The sequence below is a fragment of the Lampris incognitus genome, chromosome 8 (assembly GCF_029633865.1).
Source record: "Lampris incognitus isolate fLamInc1 chromosome 8, fLamInc1.hap2, whole genome shotgun sequence".
Classification (NCBI taxonomy): domain Eukaryota; kingdom Metazoa; phylum Chordata; class Actinopteri; order Lampriformes; family Lampridae; genus Lampris; species Lampris incognitus.
In genome coordinates this window covers 8,518,182-8,529,770 of record NC_079218.1, presented here as the reverse complement: position 1 = coordinate 8,529,770, position 11,589 = coordinate 8,518,182, and the positions used below count along the sequence as shown (strand labels likewise).

The following is an 11,589-nucleotide window of genomic DNA, read 5'->3' as shown; positions in this document are numbered from 1 at the left end:
AACGAGAAGATTTACCTCGACATTTCCCGCTGTAATTACGTCGCGGTGAAAGCTGTCGCAAAATGTTGACGTCAGCTCACGAGCCCGGCGGTTTGCTACATCGCTATGGAAACACGACACTCAAGCGGTTCCGACTGCGGGGCGGTTCCGCTGGTAGTTCGCGCCAGCCTGGGAGTTCGTGTAGTTCTTCCTATGGAAAACCTGCTTTTACCATCCACCATCGAAGGAAAACAAGTGTTGCTTCATCAAATCAAAGGTAAGCCCTCGTAGTTTAATTGTTTGTATGGTTGAATTGTTTGTACGGTTAGGAAATCCGAGGCTGGAGTCAAATTATGACCTCAAACATCATGACACAAGAAAGCTGATGGGTTCGTTGTCAGATTTGAGGAAGGTTTGTGTAACCGGTTGTTTTCTTGCCCGGTGCGGGATTCGATACGAGGTGTACTGCACCACAAGGTGACATTACCAACCGCTCGGCTAAAGGGTCAGACCCGTTAGCTAGGGACTAACGTGTCTTATTAGTAGTTTACAGTCGTCACCCTCTCCCGGAAGCGCGCCCTCGCGCTTTGTTATTCCCGCGCTCCGAAGAGACTTCTGAGGATCCCGACCGACCAGAGGAGGCGCTAGTGCTGCGACCAGAACACATACCCACATCCGGCTTCCCACCCGAAGACTCGGCCAACGGTGTCTGTAGGGACGCCCGACCAAACCGGAGGTAACACGGGGATTCGAACTGGCAATATCCGGTTTTTACCGTCTTTACGATTTGTATAACCAACCGAGGCATTCCCTTTCGTTTTAAATCAATTTCTCCGCGATGAGCTCTTCCGAAAGAACGTAGTAATGTTTACGAACACAAGACTCGTGGCCCCCTTTTGCCTCACAACCTGCGCACGCACATTTGGTGCATGTAAACAAGGGAGCACGTCTATATTTAAGTACTCCCAATTTTTTAGCCTACCATTGCAAAACCATATCACCCTACAAGCGAAGCAAAAGAACACTGAAATGTTTTTGATTGGGTGGTTTATTGAATCGTATTAACAGTTTCGATCATTGTTACTTTTTACATCAAAAACTATAGGTGATGCCACGTCTCGCTAGGCAAGCCTGAGCCTAGCTTCAGTGGAGGCTGATCCCAGGATGTTACCGACCAAAAATTGAGAATGTGAAAAAAAAAGGTGACGGAAGAAGGAAACTGTAAAAAGACTAGGAAAGAAGGCCAAAGAGAGAGAGAGAGAGAAAAGTTGGAAGGAAGGAAAAGAAGTCAGCAGAGTCAAAGAGTCTCTAGGTGAGCGGAAGTTTCCCTCCACACATCCGTCAGGTGGCTCTGCTGCATGTGGGTGGTAAGTAGAAAAATGACGTCCGTCGTCCCTGTTTACTTCTGGGCGGGGATCATGCTGTCGACGGCCTCTCCCTTCTCCAGCTTCTTCTCCATCTCCACCATCAGCTTGACACCGTCAACCACCAGCTGGACCTGAGCCACCTCGGAGGAGCCCAGACGGTCGGCGTTGGAGATGTCGAACACTCCTCCCACGGAGGCGGTGTCCACACCACCTGTCGAGAGAAAGGGGTAAGGGAGATGAGTCAACTCCCCCCTCTTAAGCTATGGCCCTTCGATAAGTACAGGTGTTGGGGAAGCAGCAGGGGAAGAAGTACCCACACCTTTTACCTGTAAGTTAAAGTACAAAGACCCTGACACTAAATTACTCTACAATGGTTTCCAGTCAGGTGTCGGTGGCGAAATCCACGAGCGTCAAAAAATGTGGCTTTATGTTCACGGCCTCGGAAAATCCGAAAGCTCCACCGACTCAGACCGTGATGTCAGTGTGGCATTTCACCTCTCGAGAACATGGCGGAAGATAACTTTCCAACAGTGAACAGTAAGAAAACAGTACCGCATTACAAAAACAAAAGTTTTGTGTTCTTTTCATTATTAAGCAAAATCTTATAATGGCTTTGCAAATGTCTTTTATCGTAAAGAGCGGTGAGAGCAACATTAACTTTTGGACTAGCACCATTACGTTTTCTCCTCAGCTGTATGAGAACACTGACAAAGTTGGAAGAAAAACGTCACTAGTTTGCTAAATTGGATCGTACGAGTTCCAGAGGACACCATTTCTCTGACTCTGACATGGTGTATCTGACTCGGTACAATTTTTTACTCCTTTACTCCTTAATTTGATGTAGCCTACCTGACACCGTGTGAAACAGGGCAACAGTCTGAGGGAGTTTGGCAGGCGGACTGGTGGACACCCCCCAAGTCCTCCCACTTCCCGGTTAAGTTTAAGCGTGGTGTGAGTTTGATCTATCTATCTGTATCCAAGAAGTGTTCGATCAATTCATCTGGACAGAAGGTTTAGTAAGAGAAACGTCCCATCACTCAAAGTGACTTCGTCAGTCTCAGCTGACTGCAATTATCCCCAACCTTTTATATACAGTATGAATGAAACCGACGATCACGCTAACGCAATATGTTTCATATGCAAATTGCCGTGACCATTAATTAGAGTTACAATGGCCACCTGTGCTGTTCACAGAGGATACACTTGGCCATATATATATACACACACACACACTGATGAGTGAAAACATAAAGTTGATCCTTTCCAAACAATGGCACATGTCAAGGTCTGGGTAGATTAGATGGTAAGTGAACAATCAGTTCTCGTAGTCAACATGTTAGACACAGGAGAAATAGGCAGGAGTAAAGACCTGAGTGATTTTGACAAGGACCAAATTGTTATGGCCAGATGACTGGGTCAAAGCATCTCTGAAACGGCAAGGCTTGTGGGGTGCTACTGGTCAGCAGTGGTCCGAGGAGGGACAAACCACAACCCAGCAACAGGGTGTTGGGTGCCCAAGGCTCATCGATACACAAGGGCAACAAAGGTTATCCCATCTTGTTGGAACCGACAGAATGTCTACTGTGGCACAAGTCACAGAACATTTTAATGATGGTTACGGGAGGAACATCTTATCATCTTCACCTCTGCCACCTCCAGCTCCAACTCCTGTCTTTTCGTCAGTGCCACCGTCTCCAAACCATACAACATATCTGGTCTCACTACCATCTTGTAAACCTTCCCTTTAACTCTTGCTGGTACCCTTCTGTCGCGAATCACTCCTGACACTCTTCTCCACCCACTCCACCCTGCCTGCACTTTCTTCTTCACCCCTCTCCTGCACTCCCCGTTACTTTGGACAGTTGACCCCAAATATTTAAACTCATACGCCTTCGTCGCCTCTACTCCTTGCATCCTCACCATGCCGCTGTCCTCCCTCTCATTCGCACATAGGTATTCTGTCTTGCTCCTACTGACTTTCATTCACTGCCATTCATGTGGATGTCAGTTTGACATGTGCCACCTACATAAACATTGTTGCAGACCAGATACGCTTCTTCATGGCAATGGTATTTATTCCCTGATGGCACTGGCCTCTTTCTGCAGGATCATGTGTGCTTCCACACTGAAAATATTTTTCGGGAATGGTTTGGGGTCATGAGGAAGTGTTAAAGGTGTTGCCATGGCCTCAAAATTCTCCAGGTCTCAATCCGATTGAGCATCTGTGGCCAGCGAGTCTGATCAATGGCGGCTCCACCTCGTCACTTACAGGACTTGAAAGCTCTGCTACTAATATTTTGGTGGCAGATACCACAGGACACCTTCCGGGGTCTTGTAGCGCCCATTCCTCGGTGAGTTGGCGCTGTTTTGGTGGCACACGGAGGACCAACAGCATATTAGGCAGGTGCCAAAACATTATGTAAGTAGATCCTTAAAGTCCTGTATGTTGTGAGTTGGAGCTGCTGTGGCTCATACTTGTTGGTCTGGCACATCCATACTGATGCTCAGTCGGATTAAGACCACTTCCACTGCTCCAAGGTCCAATTCCGACGCTTACGTGCCCGTTGGAGGCTTTTTCAACGATGGACGGGGGTCATCATGGGCATTCTGACTTGTCTGTGGCTATGCAGCAGGGTGCGATGGACTGCGTGTTGTGACACATTCTGCCCGTAACCATCATTAAAATTTTCTGTGACTTGTGCCACAGTAGAGTAGCAGTCGGTTCGGACCAGACGGGATAACCTTTGTTGCCCTCGCGCGTTGATGAGCCTTGGGCGCTCAATACCCTGTCACCTGTTTGTAGTTTGCTCCTCCTCAGACCACTGTTGGTGGGTACTTACCACTGCTGACTGGGAGTATCTCCCAAGCCTTGCCATTGCAGGGATGCTCTGACCCAATCGTCTGGCCATAACAATGTGGCCCTTGTCAAAGTTGTTCAGGTCTTTACTCCTGCCCATTTCTCCTGCGTCCAACACTTTGACTACGTGAACTGATTGTTCACTTACTTTCTAATCTACGCAGACCTTGACATGGGCCCTTGTTTGGCGATGATCAACATTATTCGGTTCACCTGTCACCTGTGAGTGGTCATAATGTTTTGGCTCGTATGTATTTTTTATATATATGGCGGCCTGTCCAGGGTGTCTCCCCGCCTGCCGCCCAATGATTGCTGGGATAGGCTCCAGCATCTCACGACCCTATGTAGGATAAGCGGCTTGGATAATGGATGGCCTGGTGGCCTGTCCAGGGTGTCTCCCCACCTGCCGCCCAGTGACTGCTGGGATAGGCTCCAGCATCTCACGACCCTATGTAGGATAAGTGGCTTGGATAATGGATGGCCTGGTGGCCTGTCCAGGGTGTCTCCCCGCCTGCCGCCCAGTGACTGCTGGGATAGGCTCCAGCATCCCTGCGACCCCGAGAGCAGGATAAGCGGTTTGGATAATGGATACCTGATATTTTCTTTTCAACTAAAGTAACGCGACTGTGCCAGAAATGTAGTGTAGTGAAAAGTATAGATATCTGCTTATTGAAATGTAGTGGAGTAAAAGTCAAAACTCTCCAAAATTTAATAAGTAAATACAGATGCTTGAAAAATGTATTTTGTTACCTTCCACCACTGTTGTACAGACACAAGGAAGCCTAGTGGATCCAAAGGTGGGTGGGTATAAGAGATAGAAAGAGAGAGAGAGAGAGCGAGAGACTGTAGAGGCCTACCTGTGCCACGCTTCTGCAGACGCAGCCTGGTGAGGATCTCCTCGAACTTGGGGTGTGTGCTCAGCTTGGGCAGCTTGACATGGACTCCACCACGCAGGCCGGTTCCCAGGTTGGATGGGCAGGTCAGCACGTAGCCGAGATGCTCGTTCCACATGAAGCCGTGGTGGTGCTTCTTGAAGATCTCCTCAATCTGGCCAAAAAGGGGATAGAGAGGAACGTCTATCAGCCATCCAAACAGTCCTCGCCCATCTGGGCGGGCGGTTATTTTAGCGTAACAGGAAACACTGATGGTGAATTATTTTCATTAGTTTTTTCAATGCACACCTTCTGCAGGCCAACACAGAAACGTCTGAAGACCTCCCTCATGTTGCCACCCTTCTGCATGGAGATGACACGCAGGTGATCCTCCTCGTTCACCCAGACCAGGAAGGTCTTGTTATCGTTGTGCCTGAGCAAAAATAGATGTAAGGGACGAACGCAGAATTCACAGTGACATCACTGTATTGGTCAGTGTTTCCCAATCCAGTCCTCAAGGACCCCATTTTCTGCAGACTTTCATTATAACCATGAATAGCCAGACTTGCTATTTACTCAACCAATCAGCGTTTAATTATGTCAGATTTGGCCCACCTAGCCTAATTAAGTGTTACAATATGATTGGTTAAGTAACTACAAAGCACAATCTGATATCACCGTGTTGGTGTTGTTCCCAGGACCATAATTGAAACAGACCAATCACATTGTGATGTCGTGCCTTGTAAAACACAACATGACCTCAATGCCAGCCTAACCCTAACCTTAACCTAACACTTACCTTACCCTAACCTTAACCTTAACCGATAGCTAACCCACAATCTAATCCCACAACCCCCCCCTCCCTCCAAGTCATATAGGTATGACAGTAATTGGTCAGCTGCAATGATGGTGGAACAACACCATCACGACAATATCAGATATACCAGCTACAAACGGGCCAACCTATGCATGGTTACAATAAAAATATGCAGGACAGGTTTCCTAAGGGCTGGATTGGGTGACACGGGTGTGGTTGGACTAAACGGGCAGTGGTGAAACATGCTACAACTGGATGTTGTTGCATTTTTCCAAAAGGATGAAATGATTTTGATAACTGGTGAACTGCCAGCTGTTGGCCAAACTCACATGATGCCCCTGCCATCGGGCCAGTCACGAGCCATACCAGCGCAGGTCAGCAGGGGGGAAACGGGCTTGTCAAACAGGAAGTGGTCATGGATCAGCTGCTCCTGCTCAGCATCAGTCATGGACTTCAGGGGGTAGTACTTTCCCTTGAACTCGCCATCCAGGCTGGTGAGAGCTAGGTGACAAAACGCACAAGGGGAGGGAGAGGGTCAAACCTTAATGCAGATTTTAACAGGGACAGTTAATTGGTGTGCACTGTGGCAACTACTAAGGGTAGACTATAATGGTGGGACACAGCAGCCTCTCTGTAAATGAGCCCCACTTGGTTGCTTCAGTTTGCTTACAGGTGTTTGCTTTGGTCTGATGTCTGGACAAGCGTGTGTTTGAGTTGAGTGGGGGCAGGGGAGAGGTCGTGGGAGGGAGTTTTCTTTTTCACCACGGAGGACAGAGGAAAGCATCCTCCCCTGGAAAGCGAACAAGCTTGTGACCGCTCTCGTAATCGCATCAATATCGGACATACTTTTCTTGAAATGGAAATATGTTGAAACCAAAAGAGAACGCACAAGCGACGCTGCATTGGCAGCATTTCTACCGCTTGATTGACAATCTGCTGGGATGACTGCTGGAATAGCCTCCAGCATCCCGCAACCCCAGTTGGGATAAGCGGCTTGGATAATGGATGGATGGATTGACAACTTGACCCCCCCCCCCCCATTTTGGTCAAATGTAAAGTTCTCTGGCTCTGGAAAAAGTATGAGGGGAGGTGAACTGAGAGAGTTGTGGGGGGGGGGGGGGCGTGTCTTCCGGTGCTTCCACCCGCCAAAAAAATTAGTTTTTGCAATCATCATAAAATCCCTTGGAGAGGCTGCTGTGTCACATCATTATAGCCTGCCTTTAACAGCTAAGGTTATCCCATCTTACCCTCAACGGACAGCTTCTCAATAGCTCTGCGCTCGCCACGGCTGTTGTGGGGGGGCAGGGTGTATCCCTTGATGCTGCGGCCGGTACGCACACGGCTGGACAGGACATAGTTGGGGTCCAGGTCGTCACCACCCTGAACAAAGAACAAGGCAAGAGCTTGAGCAATGTAAATGACACACGACGGAGACTGAAACTGAATAGTTGAAGCCAGAGAAAGAAGCCGGACTGAAATTGAAACACTAATATTTACCCAGATCACTTATTGCTTTAAATGTCGTGCACTCTGTAACGCTGATCTACTTAAAATGTAAATATAAAAAATAGAATTCAGTTTTTCTATTTTTCTGGTTTTAAAAGAGCCCCCCCCCCCAAGTTCAGTGTCTGTCAGCTGATCAGACACATCATTTACATACAGCCATTCAGGTCAAATTATCAAAATATTAAACCCCGCCCACCCCTACTATCATCCCTCGCTTGTACTTGTCACTCAAAGATCATCTCATGAATATTAATGAGGACTAGGCCACTCCCTCGCTTTTTGAGACAATTGAGAAGTTATTGATGATGATAATGAGTTTGTATAGTGCGTCTCATCTGCGGAGACGGATCTCAGGAAGAATTTTAGTTGTTTAGAAATGTTGCTGCATGGTTTATCATGCTGTGTTGAAAGTTTTCAGATATGAAACGTGTGTCGAAAATGTTTTTGTGCGCATCAGTTGGTTTCATGTGTATGATGCCACGATTAACCGCTGCACAGCATTTTTGTTTTTGTTTGAAAACCGGTGTGCCCTACCTTCAGGTTCTCGAAGTTCAGGTCGGTCTTGTGCTTGTCGGTGGGCTTGTATCCACCATGACGGTCGGAGATGATGGGGTCGAACAGATCCTTGAAGACCTCGTAGGACTCCTCATCACCAGCGACGCAGCCAACGGTCATGATGAAGGGGTGACCTGAGGACAGGCAGCGGGTAAGGGAAAAGGAGAAGGTAGGACGCAGCACCTAGATGATGCCGCACAAACCTGGAGTGATTGCTGACCTGCCATGTGAGCTAAGTGTACAACCAAATTGAAAAATGTCTACAATAAGAAAAGTGCAATCATCCCAACAGTAGAGCTCCTCTTATTCAGTAGCGAGATGATCTTTATAAAAGGCGGAAAAGCATAATAAGTGTGGCGTTGGTGCAGCATAAGCGTCATTAGCTTTTGGTAGGTTTCATGTTTCTGTGGCACTCACCAGGATTGTCAACTCCGGTCTGGATGACATCATCCACGGTGAAGCCGCTGGGGGTCTGCTTATCCCTCAGCTTGGCGTACAGATCCTTGGTCAGGACCTTGGCCATGTGGTTGTTGTGCTTGGACAGGTCGGGGAACTCCTCCTCAACTTTGAAGTTGAGCTTGAAGTTGTTGTGGGTGTTTCCGAAAGGCATGATTGCGTTTCTAACACTGAAGAGAGAGAGGGGAAGGAACCGGGCATTAAACCTTGATTTTGGGACTTCAGGGTCACAAAATCAATCTCCCTCCTTAAATCCAAGAGAACCTCCCACGAGCCTGCAAGCTCGTGCTGTACAAGTCTTTTGAATGGCCATAAAAACGCCTTTAGTGTTTGCTGGGTAGGTTACTAGGTAGGGCGGCTGCAAAGGGTTTCATTTGTGTGAGTGCTGGAATCCTGGCAACAAATGTCACTCGGTTCCCCGCAGATCAAATGCCCTGCTGAAATGGATAAGGGGGAGGAGCTGTTGCTGGCTAGGTATTTTTAACACTACACGCACCTCTGACTCCCCCATGTTCCTTCCTAACGGTCCCTCTGCAATTTTATGCAGCGTATATTCACCTCACAGACAGGACCCTAAACCACTACTCTTGTAAAATAAGCATCTTAAAATCTTTGGTATGGCATCTGAAGAGACAAAAGGTGTGTACCCCCCCCTCCCAAATACTTCTTCTCTCCCATTTTCTCTTCCAGCCTCGTAAGGGACCGCACTGACCACGCTTGACTTTTTTCCATCCCAGATCTTACTGAGCTAAATGACAGATTACTTCCTAGCTTCATGAGGTCACCCAAGTCTGACCTTCTAGAAATATCCGTTCCAAATAGGCCATACAAATATTGCAGGTAAATTAGTCAAAGTTAACTTTCCTGCTGTCCTGACAGGGTGAGCACATTCGTAATCCCTGACGCATCCGCTGACATGCTTGGTGTATCACATGAAACCCTAAATTGCTGCAGTTAAGCATGCCATTTTACGGTGAAGGTGTCGCCCCGCCTGAGATTTTATTTGATCTATGCCCCAAAATACATCTTGGAGGAGTGCAACTTGGAAATGTGAAAATAAACGACTAAGCATACTATATCTCAAGTTTGCCTCTCCGGGACCTGCTCCAATTCTACTTGGGTATCTCAAGCCGGGAAGCACCTGTCAGTATAAATCAGTGTCCAAAGTAGATATCCACAGGGAACGCCAACATCTGTACCGTTACTGATTTTGCAGCACGATTTTACATGAAATGCGATATGTCTCCAATGAATATAGTTTTTCCAGAAATACAACGTTCCAGATTTGCTTTGCATTCACGCTTTGACTGAATCACGAACAGTAATTCAAAATATGAGGACCTCGATGCGGTCTCCGCATTTAAGAACCATGAAAAGGGTCAGCAAAAAAAAAAAAACCAAAAAAAAAAACCCCATCTATTATTTTGCCATTCTAGAAGTTTGGATGCTTCTTCGAGCTCAATTCCTCAATTCCACGCAACTAAATCATCTCTGTAATGTGTGAAATTTTTATTACCTGCACACCAGACAAGAACAGTCCTTGGGATCAGATCCTTTTCACCACAGCCAAAGTAGGGGTCACCCAAATCTGGAGGTCCTTTTTTGCACTTATATACCAGACCGACAAACGGCCATGGGCTTGGCCATTTTAGTGCTTGCTGGGCCCTCATTGGCCAGGGCCTGTTCCTGATACTCTATACACTTTACGAAAGGCCTGCCCTTACGTCTCAGTTGTCCAAGACGGGGACTGCAGCTGTACCCCCACCCCCACGTACACCCACCCAGCCTTGGCCCATACATAGTACCAGTGAGGTGGTAGGTGCTTCTGAGAGCATTAAAGGAGGGGTCAAAGGGGGGGGAGGGGGGGGAGGGGTAACTACGGAAAAAAGCTGAGCAACGCTTATATCAAGTATGCCGTAGCGAGCCAGGGGCCCGTCCCTCGGTTTGGACTGAGGGCTGGAGAAAGATGTGTTTCTCTACCCCCCTTTTTCAAGTAGCCGCTATCTTTTAATGATTTAAAACGACGCCGCAGTATCTGTAGTCCGTTAAATCCCGTCATAACTTCCGTGTCATGTGTCTTATTGTGTCTAATTACAGGCTTGGCCAATCCGCTAAGGGGCGGGGATTCGATTTACCGCCTCGAAAAGGTCAATACTCCATTTGTGGCTCTTTTGATGAGTTGATGCCACGATGAATCATTATCACTTGATTATCAATTAACATCGTTATCAGTGTTTATTGACCTATATTAAGTAATGCTATTAGATAACAGCAGCTCGTCGGGTATGGAAAATAGAGGAATCTCTGTCACCAGCTTCCCAGAAGCCCAGACTGACGAGAATATTGTGTCGATATTGGCAATACCAGATAATTCGGCTGTCAAAGGATCGATCAGTTGTATCACGATGAAAGCATACACGGGCTTTCTCAGCTGTGTTTTATTTATATGATTGTGCTTGAAACCAATCCGCGGAGGAAAATGAACCCCGACACAAATCTGCTCGGACTTGTATGATAATCGATTGGACGCGCCAAAGCTGAGAAGGAAATACCATCTGGTACGCGGAATGAAAGAGATTAAATATGACACCTTTTTCGGCATCAGTGTCATTAGGTCCCTGTATTTATGTTGTGTATCTCTCAGATGGCTCGCACCATCTAGCCTACGTTGGTGCTACACAGCTGCGTGGTGTCTGTGTCCAAGCAACTGAGGGTTTGCTCGACTTGTGGCAGGTTTGTAATTCACGTTGCAATGCGCGTCCTGCAGCAGTGTCAGGGGTCACCGTCTAAAAAAACTGCGCTCTTGTCTCAATATAACATGGCTGTACGTCAACTTTTGGCCACCCTTCAGCTTACTCAGTGAAGAGACCCCCGCCATACCATTTCTTCGTCAACAAGAAAGTGGTATTTAACAGTCGGGCGTCCAGACGCCTCAACAATTCAACTGTTGAGCCTTGAAAATTCAAAGGCACCGTTCCAAGAGAGGGGTATCCCGGCAAATCTGTCTCTAGGGTGACTCCGCCCAGCTAGCGACGACTTGGGTTGTCTCTCCTGACGGACACCTGCTTCATCCCATCACACCCCCCCCCCCCCCGTCACACCACACACATTTTTATGACAGAACAAGCACCCCCAACCACACACCTCAAACCCATTCCAACTCTTGTCTTGATGCATGCT

The 11,589-nt window shown here is 47.5% G+C and overlaps 1 protein-coding gene across 1 annotated transcript; it reads right to left on the bottom strand.

The window, feature by feature from the left end:
- Positions 1 to 1,009: 1,009 nt before the first annotated feature.
- Positions 1,010 to 10,055, bottom strand: ckma (creatine kinase, muscle a). The gene is made up of 8 exons (XM_056285532.1): positions 9,926 to 10,055; positions 8,371 to 8,579; positions 7,933 to 8,087; positions 7,140 to 7,272; positions 6,222 to 6,393; positions 5,385 to 5,508; positions 5,061 to 5,250; positions 1,010 to 1,557 (listed from the first exon to the last, which is right to left on the bottom strand). The coding sequence occupies exons 2-8, from the start codon at positions 8,561 to 8,563 to the stop codon at positions 1,379 to 1,381; spliced, it is 1,146 nt and encodes a 381-aa protein (XP_056141507.1). The 5' UTR covers positions 8,564 to 8,579; positions 9,926 to 10,055; the 3' UTR covers positions 1,010 to 1,378.
- Positions 10,056 to 11,589: the final 1,534 nt, after the last annotated feature.

Excerpts from the sequence above, each read along its gene's own strand:
- ckma (XM_056285532.1), bottom strand. The coding sequence starts at position 8,563 with ATGCCTTTCGGAAACACCCACAACAACTTCAAGCTCAACTTCAAAGTT. Across the intron at positions 6,394-7,139 it reads TGAGAAGCTGTCCGTTGAGG|CTCTCACCAGCCTGGATGGC; the intron begins GTAAGATGGGAT and ends TTTGTCACCTAG. Across the intron at positions 1,558-5,060 it reads TCTGCAGAAGCGTGGCACAG|GTGGTGTGGACACCGCCTCC; the intron begins GTAGGCCTCTAC and ends TTCTCTCGACAG.